The sequence below is a fragment of the Euleptes europaea genome, chromosome 1, assembly GCF_029931775.1.
Source record: "Euleptes europaea isolate rEulEur1 chromosome 1, rEulEur1.hap1, whole genome shotgun sequence".
In the NCBI taxonomy this organism is placed as follows: Eukaryota; Metazoa; Chordata; class Lepidosauria; order Squamata; family Sphaerodactylidae; genus Euleptes; species Euleptes europaea.
This window is the reverse complement of record NC_079312.1, coordinates 60,474,256-60,495,200: the sequence shown is the minus strand read 5'-3', so window position 1 is coordinate 60,495,200 and position 20,945 is coordinate 60,474,256. Positions and strand designations below refer to the sequence as shown.

Genomic DNA, 20,945 nt, shown 5'->3' with positions numbered 1-20,945 from the left:
TGACCTTATTTTGACCTTCCTTGAGAACTAAATATCAGAGGGAAAATGACATTGAACAAACCTCTTGGCGCTTGATTTCTTTGGACGTGAGCATCTGATTGACACAAACATCAAAGGTCTCACTCCAGAGTTTACTGTCTCTTCGTTTGGTGCTAGGAGGAGGACCATTTCTAGACCAGGGTCGTGAGGCAAGCAGATCAGGACGACTGTCATTGCGGAAACTGATGGAACGCTAAACAACAGAAAAATAGAAGTTTAGGTAGTTACTCCTTGGTTTACCGTAGTATGTAAATATATTTTAGACACACCCAGTGGAATTGTTTTTGGCCGAGTTTCATTTTCAGAAACTGCTTTAGAAAGACTACTCTGGATTTCACCATGTTCCAGAGAAAGTTGGCACAAGAACAGTAATGGGGAAATTAACAGAATTTTCCCTAACCCACTGTTTTGTTTCTTTGTGGCTCTGTATCTTGTGAGTGAGTACAGAACTAAAGTGTACTTGGTTATCAGTTCATGTCAGAAGGAAAATAATACACAGGGAAATTATACAACAAAAACTTATTGGTAAGAACGTACTATAAATTAAGTTTCAAAAAACCAAGTTAACAATTAGAAAATCTATTGGAATTTTGACATTATCAAAATACAAAATATGTACATTTTTCACTTTGTTTGACATGGGAAATCATCAACAAATTCAGACTTTCAGTGGTATACATCCAGATGCTCCAGTTTCTACCCAATGCAATCAACTATACATTGAAAAATAAACTGCACTTACATTTCTCATACATTCCACAAAGAGTGTTACAATCTGCTAATAACAAGTTTCTGGTTTGTCCCTGGCCCAAAGAACATCTGCCTCTCTTCAACCAGGGGCCAGGACATTTTTGGCTCTGACCCCGGCCTGGTGGAACTGAGATCTGGGCCCTGCGGGATCTGGTTCAATTGTACAGGGCCTGCAAGACTGAGATATTCTGCCAGGTCTATGGTTGAGGCAGCGACAGTTATATCGCAGCTGGCCTCCCTACTCGTACTTTTACATCTATTTTATTTCCTTTATTTTTCAGTATTGGTTTCTGGTTCTGGATTCTTTCTCCTTCCTCTCCACCCCTTCCTGTTTGGTTATCCCCATTATTGTATTTGTATTTATTGTTAGGGCGCCTATTGAATTTTAGAATTTTTAACTTTTTAAAGTTTTATGGTATATATATTTTAAATGATTGGTTATCTATGTTGGTAGCCATCCTGAGCCTGACTGTAATCAGGAAAGGGCGGGATATAAATCTAATAAAAACATTTAAAAATAAATAAATAAATTTCATTATCCCTCTCTAACAGTCATGATTTAGCTAATAGCTAAATCTCTCAGTGATGTGTTTAAGCCTAAGCCCCTCCTGTGAAAAATTCTGCTATATTTTGGCAGGAATCATTTGTTTTGGTGAAAGAAAACATTGCAAATTTATTTCCTAGAGGAGAACATACTTGAGTAACTTGCATTATGTGATAGTAACAGCCAAAATACAAGTCAGCAGGATGCTGATGGCTCTCCTTCTTTGAAAAGGCTTGGCCAAGGCTGCTATTTCACCCACAGTATAAAAATAGAATAGTAGTACGTATAATGTATGTATATATAATCATAAATAGCATGTTATTGCAACTATTGGGACACGGCTCAGTGGGATGCTATTTTTGCTTTTTCAGATAGAGATAAAGGAAGAATATTATTTGAGCCTAAGTTGGGACACATAAGGGCATTGCAAAAGGATGTGTCCCAAGGAGTCCACTGACTGAAGAGGGCAGGGACATGGCCAGTCTAAAAAGCGGATCCTTAGCAGATGGCCCAGCAAAACCATTGAGAAAGGGCAATTCAATCTTGAGTGAACAAAGGTTCTACATAACTTTGGACTAACCAGAGAATTCAAACAGGAAGGAAAATTACCCTTAGATAAAAGGCCCAGGGCAAGTGGAGAACATGTCCTGCGAGCATCAAAATGAATATAACTCTTATCTCTAGCATAGATCAATTTGGCCACATGTTTTTTACATTGATCTACAGAAAAAGAGAAAAGCCCTTCACCTTCAGATTTACAAGGGATAACTTCTGTTCAAAAAGATGGAGCCTGTTCAAAAAGTGTCCCTGAGAGTTAAGCTTACCAAACAACCCTCAGGAGTCTTCACACTTCTTAATGACAGACATGCTGGAGACCAAAACAGTAATGAACTCCTTACCACAAGGTGAACATTTTATTCCAAGCTTGAATTAATTTTTTTAAAACAAGCTGGAACAATACATGACAGGAAGACAGAGAAAGTGTTACAAAGCCTTTAAACATGGAAGCTGTATTAACCCTTAGCCTCTCTCAAAGCCATTTAGAGTTTTGCTGAAGATACAGTTCAATTTGAATTTTATTCAAGATCATCACTAAATCTAAATGCAACTTCCAGAAGGGTGTCTAAGTTGCCCAAATAACAAAAAAAGTCTTTAAAGTGTCACATTACTTGAAAATATTGAGCAAATACTGGTATTTAAAGCCTATACTTGATGAAAGGTGGTAAGGCAATTGGAAGCATGCAATACTAAAGACCAAGCCCTTCGGGGAAAGACTGAGGGATTTGGGAATGTTCATTCTGGAGAAGAGGAAGTTGATGGGGACATAATTTAAGTATTTGAAAAGCTGTCACTTAGAGGATGGCAGTGAGCTGTTCCTGTTGGCAGCAGAGGACTGGACTCACAATAATGAGTATAAATTCCAAGTTGAAAGGTACAGGCTGGATATTAGGGAATTGGCTGCCTAGGGAGGTGGTGAGCTCCCCCTCACTGGCTGTCTTCAAGCAGCGGCTGGACAAACATTTGTCAGGGATGCTCTAGGCTGATCCCGCTTTGAGCAGGGGGTTGGACTAGATGGCCAGTATGGCCCCTTCCAACGCTATGATTCTATAAGCTAATTAAGATGTGGGATGGGCATTAGCCCTTCCCCTTCTGGCACATATTTGAAATCTGGGCTCAACAAAAGCCATGAGCTGAACAGCAAGAGCTAAGGGATGTTCTTGTGACTTGTTATCTACTTTAAGGTTGTATTGGAGGGGGGTGTTAGGTTGTACATTTTGTTTAAATTGTATTTTTGTGTGTGGGAGAAAATATTTAAAGGAAACAAATACGTATTGACATTTTTAGATTTTACGCTGTTTATAGCTTTTACATAGCTTTTACATGGTTTTTACTTGCTATTATTTTGAGAGCCAGCATGGTCTAGTGGTTAAGAGCGGAAGACTCTAATCTGGAGAACCCGATTCTATTCCCCACTCCTCCACATGAAGCCTGCTGGGTGACCTCAGGCCAGTCACAGTTCTCTCAGAACTGTCTCAGCCCACGCAGAGGCAGGCAATTGCAAACAACCTCTGAACATCTCTTGCCTTGAAAACCCTACAGATCACTATAAGTCAACTGTGACATGATGGCGCACACACACACACACACACACATTTATCATTTTAACTATTTATATTTTATACAATTTTGATAATGTTCTTATGCCATTGCTCTGCAAAAATTTAAATAAAATATAGATTAACAGATAAAAGAAAAGACTGAGGAGGTAAGAATTGGTAAGAATTGGTATAAACTGGATTGGGTCCCTATTGGGGAGAAAGGCAGAGTATAAATGAAGCAAATAAGTGTAACAGCAATCACACTTCATTAAAAACACCCGACTGGCACTATTCTTGCCAAGTAAGTATTCTAAAAGGCATTGGAATGAATAATTTCACAAGCCTCTGTTTACTAACACTTAGAAGCTAACTCCATCTGATTACTCTGATATTTTCACTATTCAGAGATGCTGGTAATTGTTTTAAAGCTTTCTCAAAAACTGGATGCTTAAGTAGAAAATTACACCATTTCCCCCAGCCATTGAAAAAGAGTTATCTATTAGCAGCTTCTCTGATTCAATAGCAGATTTGTGAGGGGATGGAGTGGGCAAAGGGTGACAGACATTCTAGTGGAAAGTATGTAGTGAGCTTAAAGCAGGTTATCATGAGCAGGGGATGGTTGAGACATGAAGTTGAAGAGAGGAGGAACCAAATAGAAATTAGGATCAATGCAATATCTCACACAAAGTCTCCTAGAAACAAGAGGAAGGAAGGAAGGAAGGAAGGAAGGAAGGAAGGAAGGAAGGAAGGAAGGAAGGAAGGAAGGAAGGAAGGAAGGAAGGAAGGAAGGAAGGAAGGAAGGAAGGAAGGGGAGGAGGCAAGCAAGGGAGGAGGCAAGCAAGGGAGGATTGGAGGGCTTGGCCAGGAAGCCAACCGGCCTATGGTTGTTTAGTCAATTGCATACAGACTGCACAAAGGCCTGGACCTAAAAGGGGCGTGTTGTGAGTTATGCCACACTGTCATTGCAACAATGAAACCTGAATGGGGGTGATAGCTTAATTTCACACACTGCTTTGGACTAACCAGCCAGCTCCAGGCTACAAAATTCTAGTTTCCTGCTGATGTGCACTTGAAATTGATTTTATAATTATGGCTCCCAGCCCCTGGAAGCATTGTTAAAGTTCTACCATGCTCAAAAGAAAAAAATACTAGAAAAGAAACAAAGGGAAAACTTATCCTTTTGTACATAAGAGTTGTCAGATAAGTTTTAAAAACAGACAACAGCAGAAACTAATTGTATGTAAAGTGCCGTAAAGTCACAGCCGACTTATGGCAACCCAATAGGGTTTCCAAGGCAAGCGACTAACAGAGGTGATTTGCCATTGCCTTCCTCTGCATAGTGACCCTGGTATTCCTTGGTAGTCTCCCATCCAAATACTAGCCAGAACCAACCCTGCATAGCTTCTGAGATCTGATGAGACCAGGCTAGCCTAGGCCATCCAGGTCAGGGCAGAAATCAGTTACAAGATCTTAAACAACAGTGATGACACTTGTACCACTTAGCATTCAGTCTCAGGCAGAAGAGTTTAAGGTATCAATAAGGACAGAAAATTGTCAATCCTCTCATTTGCTAATATGCATTTGTGCCCTCAGGCAAAATGCCTTGTATTCATTTGGTTTTTCTGTCTTAGACAGCAAAACGCCTTGAGATGAATCCGCATTCAACATAAGAGCAGCATTTAAGAAAATTGCTCACTGAGAAGTGGAATGTGAATTTTGAAATAGGCTGGGTCACTAATGATTACCTCTAGCAAGAGTGCATTTCAGGCTACAGTTGTAGAATACTTCAAGTGCTTCTAGAAAGGCTGTTTTAGGCAAAATGGTTCCAAACTATTTCTTCAACAAGAGTTAAAGATATGAATTAAAACATTCATTTGTACAAAAGCTTTCAAGCTATTTGTACTCAGAACACTTTAAAAAAAGTTGGTTCCAAATATTTACACAGAAAGCTGTTTAGTATTTTACAGAGACATTTTACAGCAGAAAAACAATTAGGAATTCTGCTTACAGAAATTGTTAAACTGCAGATATCAGTAACTTGCTATTCTGGAAAATTAAAGTTTGTATTCATACCTGATAGTGTGATTATGCAAAAGCAGCATTTTTCATTATCTCGGCAATCCTAAGGGGGAGGGGGGAAAGTGCTATGGGAGCCGACTAGCCACTACACTGGCATATCTTGAAGATACAACTGTGTACATCAGAGTTACACTGATGTAGCACCCCAGCACCACCCTGCTGCTCTTGGCCACTGCCGCAGCCCCTCAGCAGCCGCCCATCTGAAGGCCAGTGGCATAGGTGTCAGCACCAGAATGGAAGTTGTCAGGTTGGGGGGGCGTGATAGGAGATAGTCAGCTCTCTAAGCTGTTTCAGCCTGGGAATGCCCTGGTTCCCCCCCTCCCCTGCGCGCGCACACACACACACAGGCATGCACCCGCTTGCAGAAGTCCCAGGTTCCTTCCCGGTCCCCCCTCTCCCGCACACACACACAGGCACTCACCCGCTTGCAGAAGGTCCCAGGTTCCTTCCGAATGGTGGGGAGAGGGAGACGCTTCCCCCAAGACTGCCCCTACCGCAGCGGTGTGCAGGAACGTCGTGGCACACTTAAAAAACCCTTTCACTGCCTCAGCTGTTCCTGCATGCCGCGGCGGTGTGTGCAACCGGACTTCAACCTTCCCGCCTCCCTACCCCGCCCCCAGAGTCGCCTAATCGCCTCCTGTGGGGGTTCTCCGCCGCCGGGAGCGGCTTGGCTTCTTCTCTTCTTCCCCCCTCCCTCTTGTCACTCAACAGCTGACAGGCGGCGAGGGGGGGAGGAGAAAAAGAAGCCAGCCACTCCCGGGAGCCGTTTAGGCACTCTGGGGGTGGGGCGGTGGGAAAGTTGAAGCCCAGTTGCGTGGGGTTGCGCACGCCGACAGGTGTGTGTGTGTGAGGGGAAGGCTTTTCTCTCTTTTCTTTCTTTTTCTGTCACTCCTTTCTCTCCCTTTCTTTCTCCCTCTTTTTCTGTCTCTTTCTTGGTCTGTCACACTCTGTCCTTTTCTTTCTTTCTTTCTTTCTTTCTTTCTTTCTTTCTTTCTCTCTCTCTTTCTCCCTCCCTCCCTCCCTCCTTCCTTCCTCCCTCCCTTCCTTCTGCCATTTATGCATGGGAGGTTTTGCCTTGGATTTGCCACTCTCTAGACTAGATGCACATTTTCCAGATCTGAATTCTCAAAACTCAACAATAAGCCCCCATGCAGAGTTTTGAGAATTCAAATGGGAAAAAATGTGCATCTAGAGAGCAGCAAATCCAAGGCAAAGCCTCCAATGCTTAAATGGCCTTCCTTCCTTCCTTCCTTTCTTTCTTTCTTTCTTTCTTTCCCAAAAACCTCCCTAGCCTCTCCCCTCCCCTCCCCCCCACCCCCACCCCCCCACCCCCCAGGAGATCTACAACCGGTATGGCACCGGTATGGCCCCCGAATGATGTGACAAATATGCAAATGGCCCTTGGCAGAAAAAAGGTGTGTGTGCTGTGGACACAGTGCCACGGTCTGTGGCCTTGCCCCCTTCCCACCCTTTGACTGTGATGGGCGCACAGCTGGGTCCCCAGTCCTGCCGGCCCATGACTGGTTCTGTCTGCCCTGCGCATCACAGCCATCACACCTTGTGACCTATACGGGAAGCAACAGTGGGTACACTGATGTAGTTGCACTCTCTGCAACCCTGCTTCTTGGTCTTTTGCCTCCTGGTCTCTGCCAGAACCCTTTAAGGAGCAGACTAGCAGCTCCATGATTAGACTAGCACTTGGCTACTGTGGTGTGAGAGTTACAATGTCATCCAAAGAGAAACACTTTACATAAAAGATATCAAAAAGGAACAGTAAGGTGGCAGAATTAATTAGAAAAAAATAGGTTTTACCTGCAACGTCTGACCAAATCGCTTCAAAGGAGTTGCTCGGACAGGAGGAATTAAGCTTGCTAGTGAAGTAACTCTAGAAAGAGGCCTGACCCGTTTATTGCTGGGTTCCTAGATTTGAGGCAAATAATTCCATGTTAGAGTCATAATGCAATGATTTTGTAATATTTTCTGAGAGGCTTGGCTACAGCAGGAAACCAATACAACCAATTCCAGTGCTGACAAGGACATATTCTTCTGCTTGACACAAACAGATCTCACAAACATGACACAGTACAAGGAAAAGGTATCCTGATGGGGGGAGGGGAACTAATGAGGCACAATACATTTATCTAAGTTCCCTCCCTCCATACACATACTTGTTACAAACATCCCTGCATGCATATTTAATCACTTCCATGAAAAACATCCTACATCTTTTGATAATGTAAAATGCTCAGCAATACTTGTTATGATGACCTTGCCAATGAAGGGCACAGATTATATTTGTTATGCCTTTAGCTCCAAATATTTTCCCCTCTGGCAATCGAGACACATTTCTGCATTTAATAAATTCTATTCCAAAGGCAAAAATTAGCAAGCTAAATATTACTACATTTGTAAGAGGTTACATTTGATCATGCATACATCTCTCCAATTTACTGAGGTTTGCATTATGCAACACATAATAAGTATTTAAATGAACTGAGGTGGTGGTTGTTGTTGTTGTTTTAAAAAAAGCTTAGTAAGTATCCTCATTAAAGAACAACTCAACTCAGATTTACAAGTAATATTTTGCATACGATTTAATCCCTGATGTATCAGGAACAGCTGAAGTAATAATGCCTGAAAAGTATAAACAAAACTAATACAAGATTTAAGACTAGCAATAATTTTTTTTAGAATTTATCATTACCCTTGCTTTCCTAATCTCCATCCGACACTGAAGAGATTGGAGACAGCACATGTAAAATGCAAGATGTTGACAGAAAAAGCCAAACCTTTCAGGTGATAAGAATAAACTGATCAAAATTTATATTTAAAGTACATCCTAAGCTTGTTCACATCTCTTTTTCAGCCATTTATATGAAGTTTGCCTTTGTTCCACATAACTCATTTTCTTTTTAAAAAATAATTGGAAAACAACCATATCTTACTACGATCCTTCTCATGTTAGCAAATTCATCCTAGCAACTCCTCTTGGGGGAAAAAGTCGGAGCAGCAATAACTTCAGCAATCATGTGCTATTAACACAGCTACAGACAGGAGAATCGAAAACCAGCCACATATTTATTTCTCCGTAAATAAAGCTGAAATCCACCAACAGCTCTAAAACAGCACCAAAATGCTAAAAAGCCCAACACAAATAATTGATCCACTTGTGGATCCTGGGGATAAAACAAAGAAAGAAAGTTGCAGGGTAATCTTTCAGCAAAGGTGTATTCAGTTTCTTTCCCCTTCAGCAGCAGTCACGGCCTGGCTTTTTTAAAGGTATATTTTATTTGTACGCCACTGCAGCACCACTGGAATACTGAACATACTCGGAAAGAGCCTTGGTTCACTTACCGTGAAGGCTTCTTCTGCTCGTAGGTAAGAAGGGCGTCTTCAATCTGGGTTATTTTCCTTTATTTGCTAGGGAAGGGAGGATTCAACAAAAATGTAGGCCTTCCGGTTCCCCGGGGGAAATGACCCCCTCCCATCGGAATGCCTCAGTAGTTGAAAAGCTTAGATATTATTTATAGAAAAAACTCTTATAATTTAATTTTGAAAACAAAACTTTTTCCCCCTTGATAGATAAGGCAACAAAGGGACAAACAACTGGTATTGAAAAACACCTTGAAGATAACAGGAACAACTTCACGTGAAACACCCTCCCCTTTTTTTTTTTTTTGGTGTGCTTCTGGCAGGAACTAGGGAGAGGAAGACGCCCTTCTTACCTACGAGCAGAAGAAGCCTTCACGGTAAGTGAACCAAGGCTCTTTCTCGCTCTAGGTAAGAAGGGCGTCTTCAATCTGGGACTTACCAGAGCTGCTAATGAATTAGGGTGGGGAGCTAGTCCTCATGCACTGCCTGAAGCACTCCCAGGCCAAATGCAGAGGAATCTCTGGAGAAAGTATCCATCTTATAATGTCTAGTAAAGGTCGACAAGGAAGACCAAGTAGCGGCATTGCAAATCTGTTCCAGCGGCACTCTATGTTTAAAGGCCGCAGTGGTGGCTGCACTCCTCACAGAATGTGCAGTAATGCTGGACAGAATCCCTACGCCGGAATTTTTATAGGCTAGGGAAATGCATGTCTTTATGGTATTGCTAATAGCCGCCCATGACATAGCCCCACCCTTGTTGGGGGCTGTCAAAGAAATAAAGAGTCGCTCTGATTTCCTGATCTGCTGTGTCCTTCTGATGTAGATGCGTAGTGCTCTTTTAACATCTAGCGAGTGCCAATCCCTTTCCCTTTGGTTGGAAGGGTGTGGAAAAAAGGTAGGGAGAATAATCTCTTGTTCAAGGTGAAAACGTGTGTGGATCTTTGGAATAAAAGAGGGATCTGTCCGAAGAACCACTCTGTTTTTATGAAAAACGCAAAGCTCCGGTCTAACTGAGAGAGCTCCTAGCTCTGGCACCCTCCTGGCTGAGGTCACTGCGGTGAGGAAAAGAGCCTTCATGCGGACCCACTTGAGGTCGACCGTTCTGAGAGGCTCGAACGGTGACTTGGTCAAGGCTAGTAATACAGTGTGCAAATTCCAGGAGGGAAATCTATGAACCACTGCTGGCGATGATAGTTTAACCCCTCTAAGAAATGCCTTGATGTGAGGGTGTTTTGACAAGGGGTACTTGGCCACTCGAGGTACCAAGGTGGCTATAGCAGCCAATTGACGTCTCATGGTGGAAACTTTAAGGCCAAGCTTTCTTCCCTCTTGAAGAAAGGCTAAAATATCCACAACTCTTGGTTTCAGGGGATTTTTGGAGTTACGGTGACACCATGTGGCAAAAACCTTCCAAGTAGCCCCGTATATTCGTTGAGTGGCTGGTTTTCTAGAGGCCAAGATAGTATCGACAATGCCAGCATCGTATCCCTGATCTAATAGGTCTCTCCTCTCAAGTGCCATACGGTTAGCCGATACCACCCGGGGTCCGGGTGGCAAATCGGTCCTTGAACTAAGAGGTCTTGTCTGGATGGAAGTCGCCAGGGAGGTTGTACGGACATCTGTTGTAAGGCCGGATACCAGGGCCGTCTTGGCCAATCCGGAGCTACCAGCAGCACCGTGGCTTGGAGAGTCCGAATCCGTCTGATCACCCTGGGAATAAGGAGGAAAAGCGTATAGCAGGCCGTTCGGCCATGGGGACAAGAGGGCATCTGTTCTTTCCGCTCCGGCTTGGTGATACCTGGAGTAGAACCTGTTGAGCTGGGAGTTGGCTGGAGTGGCAAACAAGTCCACCTGTGGGGTCCCGAACCTGATGGTGATTTGATGGAAGACTTCCGGGTGCAGGGACCACTCGGCCTCGTCGAGGTGTTGTCTGCTGAGCCAGTCGGCCTGAATGTTTTGAACTCCCTGAATGTGCTCGGCAGAAATCGAAGCTAAGTGGGTCTCCGCCCACTCTAATATCTTGGAGGCCTGCTTGTGCAGTGAGGACGACTTGGAGCCCCCCTGCTTGTTTATGTGAGCCTTCGCGGATATGTTGTCTGTCCTGATGAGAAGGTGCATCCCCGCTAACTGAGGACAAAAATGCAGGAGGGCCTTCCATATGGCAGTAATCTCTAGAAAGTTGATGCTTTTCTTGAGATGTTCGGGTTCCCAGAGACCTTGAGCCGGTTGATCGAATAAGGTCGCACCCCATCCCGCCAGGCTGGCGTCCGTGAATAATTGGACCGGTGCCTCGTGAATGTACTGCAGTCCCCGAGCTAGGTTCTCGTGAACCGTCCACCAGGATAGGCTCACTCGGGCAGAGGCTGATAGGCTGAGGAGTCTGTGTCGTTTCTTGGCAATGTCCTTCTGGAATGGGCAGAGGAACCATTGTAATGGCCTTGCCCGAAAACGAGCCCATGGCACCGACGGGATGAACGAGATCATGTGCCCCTGGAGCTTGGCCAATGTCATAAGTTGGAAAGTTGGAACGGACGCTGCCTGTTTGGCGAGAGAGGATATAGATTCCACCTTCTCCGATGTGAGAATGAAGGAGTTGGTCGTGGTGTCGATGACTACACCCAGATGAGTCAGTCTCTGTGAAGGTGTCAGTTGACTTTTGCTCCAATTTATCATGAAGCCATGATCCTGCAAAATCTTGAGCACGATGTTGGTGTGAATCCGACTGAGTTCCTGCGTGGGAGAACATATGAGGATGTCGTCCAGGTACGGGTGTACCTGGACCCCTTGCTTGCGGGCCTCTACCATGAGGGTCACTAGAATCTTGGTGAAGACCCTCGGCGCAGATGTTAAGCCGAATGGCAGGGCCCGGAACTGATAATGCTCGTTCTGAAATGCAAATCGCAGGAACCTCCTGTGACTCTGGTGGATGGGGACATGGAGATATGCCTCGGTGAGGTCCACCGAGGTCAGGAAGGCTTGAGGTGTTAATGATTCTGAGATGGACTTCAGGGTCTCCATCCTGAACCTTTTGTAGATGACAAACTTGTTCACCCACTTGAGGTTCAGGATGGCTCTCCAGTCCCCATTTTTCTTTGGGACCGTGAAAAACACGGAATACACTCCCAAGCATCGCTCTGAGAACTCGACGGGCTCTATGGCTTGAATGTCTAAAAGATGTCGTATAGCCTCTTGAGTGCGGAGTAACTTTTCTTTGCCTAGAGGTTGCGTTTTGGAGATGAATCTTGAAGGTGGGGTTTTTCGAAACTCTATCAGGTATCCCTGATTGATGATGGAGGACACCCAGTGATCCGTCTGGGATAACTGCCACGCTTCCGCGAAGCGGGAGAGACGGCCCCCCACCGGGCCAATGGAGGTGTCATTGCTTGGACTGTTGAGGTCCATAACCAGCTCTGTCCGAGGGCTGGTTGGAACGTGGGGGTCTTGAATAACGGCCTCCTCTTCGAAAGGAACCCTTGAAAGAGTTCCAAGAACCTCTCCGCTGGTCGCCACGAAATCTCTGGAGAGTGTGGGACGAGCGAAAGGAACGTGAATAGGATTTCTGATCCCGCTTGTAGCTCTTTGGAAGTGCCTTTTTCTTGTCCCTAGTCTCAACTAAGATAGGGTCAAGCTGATCGCCAAAGAGTTTCCTTCCTTGGTATGGAAATCCCATTAGATCTGCCTTAGAATGGTGGTCCACTTGCCAAGGTCTAATCCAAAGAGCCCTCCTCGAAGCCAGTTGAGTGGTGATGGCTCTGGCTGAAAAGGAAAGGGTATCTAAAGAAGAGTCAGCCAAAAAGGTGACTGCCCTTAGGATTCTAGACACTCCCTCCTGGGCTTTCTTATTCTTTTCTGGAATAAGTTGACGTAGCTTACGTGTCCAGACTATGGCTGCCCTTGACACCAATGCTGATGTAATAGAGGCACTGATAGCTAAGCGGAGGCTTCATGGGCCCGTTTGAGGGAGACTTCCGCCTTCCTGTCCAGAGGATCTCTAATAGATCCCATGCCATCCCTTGCCACCACATCGTTAGAATGCAGTGCACAGACAGGAGCTTCTACCACTGGGGTTGGAGCAACTGAGCCGAGGCAGAAGTTAGGTCATAGAATTTTTTAGCTATAGCCGGTACCTGCCTACCTGCCAACGGTTTTTCCCATTCAGCTGTAATCAATGACGTAAAATAGTCCGGGACTGGGATGGCTCTAGAAGGGTTAGTGTGTCTGTGGAAGAATTCTTTTGAGCCCTTGAGTTTGTCAGAGGCTTGGGGGTCCTGTGACTCAGACAAGTCCAAAGCCTCTAGGGTCTTAGCCAGGAGGGAAGGGAAATCCTCTTGAGGAAAAAGTCTAAGCTGTTTCTCCTCTGGTTTTGGAAGATCCTCCTCAGTGGAGGAGTCCTCCTCTTCCTCCTCTTCCTCCTCCTCAGAAGGGCCAGGGGAGGATTGGGGTTGCACAACAATTGACCTTCTAGACTGGCCAGAGGACTGGCCAACAATAACCTTTTCACTCCCAGGCCCCTTGGGTCTATGGAGAGTGCTGGGACCTTCTAAGGGGTCCTGATACTCCTCTGAGCCTCTAATTGAGGGAGTAGGAGATGCTTGGGCCGCCTGCAGGCCGTCCACGAAAACGCTCCTAATGAGCTCAGTAAGCTCTGCTCTTAAGGCCGCCAGTCCCCCGCCATCCGAAGCCCCCGCGAGCGTTGGTACCTTACCGTGAGCAGTCATCGGTCTGAGGGGAGCGGCGTTGACTGAGACGTGGCTAGCGGTCTCGGCGGCCGCGATAGGCCCCGCCGCTTCCAAGGAGCCCGCGGAGCATTCTGGAGCCTCTAAATCTTCTGGCGTCCGGCTAGCAGCCGCGCCCGGCGCCTGGCTCGCAGCAGCACCAGCCTCCAGGTCTTTTGGCGTCCGGCTAGAAGCCGCGCCCGGCGTCCGCCCAGCGGCCCCTCCAAGCTTCACCCGCTCCGCCACAGACATGGCGGCGGGTGTAGAAGGCATCCGGCCAGCAGCCGCGCCTGCGCCCTCCTTCTTCTTCCCCGGGGGATGAATTTTTCTTTTTCCCTCTTCTTGAGGGTCCCGCTTCCTTTTTCTTTTAGGATTGTCCCCCTTAGTGGGGTCCGAGGAATCCCCGCGGCTTGGCGCTGCCGCGACAAGGAGACCTGGGTCTAAATCCCCTGGGGAGATAAACTCATCCTGGTTAGGCGCCGCCATGTTTTTTAGGCGGGAAAGGACTCCAACCCTCTGGGCCCCAAACACCAGACGCGACAGGGGAACAGACAACAAAGGCAAACAGTACAAAGGTAACCAGGAAGGGTAACCGGGTGGGGGAAAAAGGGGAATATAATCAACTGCTCTAATTATTAAAAAGAATGCAATCGAAAAAATGGCGGAGCACCGCCACAAACCTCCTTCCCTGACAAAGGCAGGAAACAAAACTGAGGCATTCCGATGGGAGGGGGTCATTTCCCCCGGGGAACCGGAAGGCCTACATTTTTGTTGAATCCTGCCTTCCCTAGCAAATAAAGGAAAATAACCCAGATTGAAGACGCCCTTCTTACCTAGAGCGAGAAAGTCTTTGAGCATTCACTGTATTTCTCTTCTACATGGCACCTCAGCCATCAGCTGTTCCTCATTTAGCATGCCAATGCTGCTGTACCACAGATCTGTCTGTGGTAAAGAGCTTCTCATCAATCATATTGCATGGCAAATCTGAAGACACTGAAACCCCACTGTTCTGGCTAAAAGTATGCTACACTCAGATAATAAATCTTGCTTGGTCAGAGGCGCCACTAGAAACAAGCTTTATAAAGCTACTTAAAACTACCCACTCATGGCTTGGTCATACAGTTAAAGCTCAGAGGTTGCCTAAAGGTCAATGTTTCTTTCTACCTAGCAGTGAAATTCACCCACTACCAAGCAAACTTCCTCTTGTCTCTGAATGACAGAGGAAAATTACAGACAATTCCAGTATTGCTGGAGAAGCTGATTCACAGCTCACTTCAACCTCTGGTTCCCCATGTAAATAAGGTTTAGATGTTCTTTCAGTTGCTTATCTGTCAGCAATTCATGTCAGCCAGAAGAATGCTTAAATGATCTAGTCAAAACTGTAGGGCCCAATCATGTGGGTCTTTATTGTGAAACTGATATGCCAAGAACTGGCATGCTCGCTTGCTCGCTCTCACACACACACATACAACATACAGGTTGCCTTATTCTGAACAGTGGTTTCAGGAAAGCTCAATCTGGCCATAAGCCTTGTTTAAATTAGGGCTACAGGGAACCTCACAAATGCCACTTTTTTGATCTGTCTGAGAATGGAGAACGGAGGAATCATCTTGTCAGTATGTCAGTGAAGAGACTGTCATAGCGATAAACACAATTCTCACTTGCTAGACCACATCAGAGCACCATCTTAGGTTTTTTGTGTGTTTTCAGCAGAACTGCTCCAAACCTTCACAGAGTTGAAGTCTCTAATACAAAACATGCTTATTCTACACATCTTTTATTATCCTTCTCTAAGATATAGTTGCTAGACATAAGAAGGTGATATTTAAAATTTTATTCATGTGTTCTCTATACCTCAGCAATTGTTGAACACGCCACAAGTCAAAATTTGAGCTACCCTTTTTACAGGATATATTGACTATACATTAATGTTGTATATTCTCCAACAACAGGATTCTTGGGCTAGATAAACTGAGATAACAAACTCTGCTTACTTAAGGAACAGGAATTCCTCCTGTGTCAAAGATGGGTCTACTAGTCGGAATGAGTTAAATTCTATATAATTCATTCAAGCAAGGCTACCCAGTGGGTTATTATCTCATTCTGTACAGTTAAAAGGAAATAGTGAGGGTTACTTTTAAGTATTCTTAATGGGAGAAAGAGAGAAGCCAGATTATTGTTTATAGACTGACTGAGGCACTTGCCGGGATAACATGCTAGAATACTACAGTTTTGATTGGAACAGATGTCACATTGAAGCTTATTTTTGAACCCAAGTTTATTGTAACAAAGGAAACTAGGCTGTTTTCCTCACAAAAACAGCATGCATGAGGATATAAAAGGAATTTCTTCTTTTAAATGCAGCTCATGTTTATAAAAAAGACTACACAAAACACTGAGGGTCTTCAGAAAAATATTCCCTGAGGCTGTATTATACCTTTGACAATCACTAATACATCTGACAATCATTGCTCTATTGCGCTATATAGAACAGGTTATTCCTTTGGGTCTTCATATGTCCTTTATAAAGTCAAAATATCTACAAATCTACATAAATCAGTAGCCATTTAAAGGTGTGTAGCCAAACGATTCCCATCTCCCGGACTATGCTATCTGGCACCCACCTATACACATGTCGCCACCGTTCCAGGCGTGTGCCAAACCCCCAAGCGCAAAGGGAAGGGCTCACGCACAGTCCCGCGAAACAGGCATGAAGAAACCACAGGCAGGACGACCCCTCCGAGTTAACCAGAGGGAATCCATCTTCCTGTGACCCCATTCGAGTGTCCAGTAGAAACCATTTTGCAAGAAACAACCAGAAACGTAGCCAGCATTTCCACCCCCCTCCATCTGCATGACTAACGACTCATCGGAAGCCTCCGAGATAGCAGCAGCCAGAGATCGCACCTCAGGCGTCACCCGGATGCAACATTGAGCAAACTTTTGTTTTAGACCAGATGGCCCCATCTACTGAAGCCTCCCGATCCTCCTGGAATGTGCTCAGTCAATGGTTCAGATTAGCCCGTCTAAATTGCCCATCGCCCCACCTTAGCAGCCGACCATTAAGGTCTCTTTGTCCACCTTTGTTTGCGAAGAGAACCATGAGGGGGTAAGCCCATCATCCCCCACCCCAGAAGAGTATAATTGGGGTACCTCTCATCCATAAGCTCTCGCTCTCTCCCACACTTGCTGTTACTCTGTCGGTCTGGGTAGCAATGTCAGACCACACAGCTCTCCAGCCTTGCTGGTTAAGCCACGGGAATCCCTACCCCTTCTCCCTCCTTTAGCCGCACGGAACCTCAGACGTCCCCTCTACAGGATCAGGTGAAGTATTGCTCCTCTTCAAAGGGAAACCGGCCACATTGGCGAACGTCTCTACCACCTTTTATTCTCTAGGCTCTGTGTGTGTTTTGAAGGAACTGTTTTGTTTGTGTGTGAACATATAATCAAGTAAACACCTTTTAACTAAATCCACTGCCTCTGCCTTATTTTGAGGGTCACGGTACGGACTCTGGTAGACACAGGCTTAGATCCTGCGGTTATGCCCATTGCCGGTTATTGATTTGCTAATTCCCCCATATAAATATTCATAACCGAGCAATTTGGCTAACAGGTGGGACCCTAAAGCTAAACTGTAAACTGTTTAGGCCAACAATTAAGTCTCACAGCAAAGTAACATGAAGATGTGCTGGTGTACTGCCCCACTAACTGTTTGTTGGCATAAACCTGACAGTGGTGTGTTTTACCGAGCCCAGAAATAGGTGGTGTTAGGTGAAGACTGGAGCTTAGCCATTATCTGATGTTCCCCTAGCCTGTGCCTGGCACAAGCATAATATTATGTCAGTAAAAAAGCTGGGGTAAATGTAAACACTTCCATTGAACTCAATAGGATTTTTAAAAAAAAATTCCTCCCCCCACATTGCAACTTGCCATGTCTCACAGAACAACTTAGGATACTAACTTAGAAGTAAGTCACAGCTCTCCTAAGCACTATTTAAACACCAGTCAGTCATCTCTCAGATGATAATGTGCGTGACATAGGCTACATTTATCTAACATCATATTGAGCATACTTAGAACACACACCTGCGGAAAGTATTTTAGTTATGAAAAAGAAGAAGTGCCCAAACAGAGAACAATTTGCACAAATATCCAAGGAGGAAAATATTATTATGGCATATTGCTAACAATGCTATGCTCAGAACCCTTAATGATATTCTACCTCAAGACACAAACACCAGCCTGGGGATTCAAGGGCAATGCAAGCCACACAGATAAGCAAGGGAAGTCCTTTCCTTTCCTTTATTCCATTCTTTATGCTTGTGGACCAACAGGTCATAAGCAAAACAAATTCAATACATTCCATAATACATAAATAACCATACATACAAAAATCTAATATCTAAACAGTACAGTTAAAAAGAGGTATAATTAAAAACCACAGATAAATTCTGCATTATAATTCTACTAGCTAGCAGTCGAATCCTAAAAGGTAATGTATCATATAGATATAAAAAGGTATACCAACATGTATGCCAGGTAGTATATCACACCATATTGTCAGACTCACAGCCAGAGACATTTTTAGTACATTTTTATTCTGCCCTTACTCCACCAAGTTCACGGCAGTGTACAGCATTCTCCCCGCCTTCATTTCATCTCCACGACAACATGCAACATTCTGTGCTTTGAGGCAAGATTATTAAAACAAGTTAATCTACACTGCACCGAAGACTCTAAAAGTGGTCTTACTATATACCAGCCTTACAGCTAAAATAAAACAGGACCTGTTTGTTTCAAACACCTCAACCTTAGCAGTGTATGCATGCACTTTCAAAATTTCTAGTTTGGTTAGTACTGTAAGGGTATGTCAACATTTGTGGTGGCAGAAAGCCTAAAAATTATTATTTGCACTAGCTTGCTACCAGAGCTGGCACTGGCTAAAAGTGTTCTCATAAAATAAACCCAAACACTCAGCTTTAGCAAAAAACCAGTTGCAGGCAAACCACACACTTGCTTTCTTCCACAGGATGTTACCAATATTTAGCAATGGTCAAATTACTTTTAAAAAATGTTGTTATATGGACTGGGGGTTATTTAGGCTAAATATTTAAAGTCCAAGCACTTCTGCTTTGGAGTGAATCCAATGGGATTCAGTGGTACTTCTTTGGAACAAATATACAGCAGTCTGCAAATCCTGTTCAATATTCTCAAAAGTATTTTCTGTCATGAAAAAAGAAAACATTCCTGAAGCCAACATGGATGAAAGGTAATTAAAGGTAAGTAATAAGGGCTTAAATGTTTAGCTTAATCATCATCCATACATCTGGAAAACTAGCTCATTGGTTTAGCTCATTTGGAACACTTGAATGTTGCTTGTGTTTCAAAGGCATTGCAGGGTATTGGTTGGAGGACTTATCCAATGGCATCAAACAGAATAAATATTTTCCAGAGGAAACTTAAAACAGAATAATTATATTTTTCCAAAGGAACCTTAGTAAATTTGCATAATCTACTTCCCATAAATCCAAGAATAAATGTAATTGTTACCAGGTGAATGTTTTACCTGTTGTACATTAGGCAATGCTTATATTGCTAGCCAGTTATCCAAAGTATGAAAAATCCTAAGATTTATTTATTTAGAAGATTTATATACTGCCTTTAAGCCCAGTTAGAGCCACCGGCAGCTTGCAACTAAAAACAGAGTGGTATAAAACAAATTAAAAACCAGAAATAAAATATGTACATACATAAAACAGGGAGACATATGGGATATCCGATCCTTACCTTAGATCAAGCAGATTAGAGGGGTGCTAACCAGTTCTGATTTTAACATCCCCTTCTCCAGTCTCTGACATATAAGCAAGCTGAAAGCAACAGCCCCAATTGTCATTATTGTTAGCTGTTACTTTTTCTGCTTTATTTCAGTATAAACTATGCTGTGTTGTGCACCTTCAGTATAGAGAATTGGGTGGGGTTAAGATTCCTGACAAGCACATAGTGACCTGAGGAGAACCCTAGATAATTAGCAAGAGGATATGGCTAAAACACCTTGACAGACAGCGTTGCTACTTCAAGCTCTCATTCAGATCACTGGTTTAATCTAAAAAGCTAGTGACAGTGCACTAGAAAGAACACAGATATTAGGAGTCCAGAAAAGCCAAAGTTGAATATATTATTAAAAGTACCTTGTAACTATGTAAAATCAACTTTTATATTCCTAACCATAAAAGCTTTGATAATATATGAAATACAGTTTTAAAATTTTCTTAATTGAAATAACTTGAAGAGCTGCTGTAATAAATACAGGTACACTATCAAATGGCAATACCGTATATACTCGCGTATAAGCCGAGTTTTTCAGCCCAAAAAAAGGGCTGAAAAAGCCGAACTCGGCTTATACGCGGGTCGGTAGGGTAGGGTAGGGTAGGGGGGAGGAGGGAGGGAGGAGGGAGGGGGGAACTTACCGCCATCGCCGCCGCGCCCGGGAGCCTTCCTCCGGCCGGCAGGGGCCTGGAGGGGCCTGCATGTTCCATACATTTCCTGCATGTTCCATAATTAGAAGACCAAAAAATGTGCTCTTCTTTAAAAATACTAAATAACAGGATTTTGCGTAACCAGTTCAATTTTAAAATTGATCATATACTTCAAAGCACAGCCTTTTGAATGTCTTAAACGAAAGCTCTTGTATACTGTGTAAAAACATGCCTTTTATGGAAAGAGGTTTAACTGAAAATATTAATTTCGGTATGACCTGGAGCTTTGCTTCTTTTTATTTACAGCTTTTCAATGCCAGTTCTTCTACTGATGGAAACTTGTTCATCACTGCAGTGAAATAAAGGTATTTACATGCAACACACAATGTTTCAGTGCTTGGAAGAACACCACTAATTGGTTTTCTTATTACAAAGTCACTAATTCTTACTCTCTTGGAATTTATTTGACTGATGATTCAGGCAACTAATCTTCTTGATGTAGGCTTAACCAAAAAACAAGCATTTTATGTCATATTAGGTGCTTCATATGTAGAGAGTCAGACTTATTAATTCACAAGCTAAAGGCCACAGCACCTCAAAACACAAACCACCACATACATCATAAACAGTTTAAAGTTTAAAAAAAAAACACTGACCAAATACAATGAAATAACCAATAGAAATACATCAACCTGTCTGAAATACTGAATTTCCTGCAGCCACAGGAATTCAAACTATACAGCTGAATGTCTCAAGGTCTCCATTATTTGAAAAAGTGCATAAATAACAAGATAATTTTCTCTTCCTCTTGAAGCAGGAAATTAGAACAACACCCTGGGAGGGGACAGACTTTCAAAGCAGAGATTATAAA

General features: G+C 43.8%; 1 protein-coding gene across 4 annotated transcripts in view; it reads right to left on the bottom strand.

Moving 5' to 3' along the window:
• The window catches only part of ARHGEF3 (Rho guanine nucleotide exchange factor 3), a 126,942-nt gene that overhangs the window by 8,660 nt on the left and 97,337 nt on the right, over positions 1-20,945 (bottom strand). For 3 of the 4 annotated variants that reach the window (XM_056862687.1, XM_056862702.1, XM_056862694.1), the window contains 2 exons: positions 7,324-7,431; positions 62-232 (listed from right to left, as the gene is read on the bottom strand). In XM_056862687.1, the coding sequence (XP_056718665.1) occupies positions 62-232; positions 7,324-7,431 (279 nt within the window). Of the gene's footprint in view, positions 1-61; positions 233-7,323; positions 7,432-8,215; positions 8,267-20,945 lie in introns of those variants that run through there. The other variant, XM_056862710.1, reaches the window with a different exon arrangement.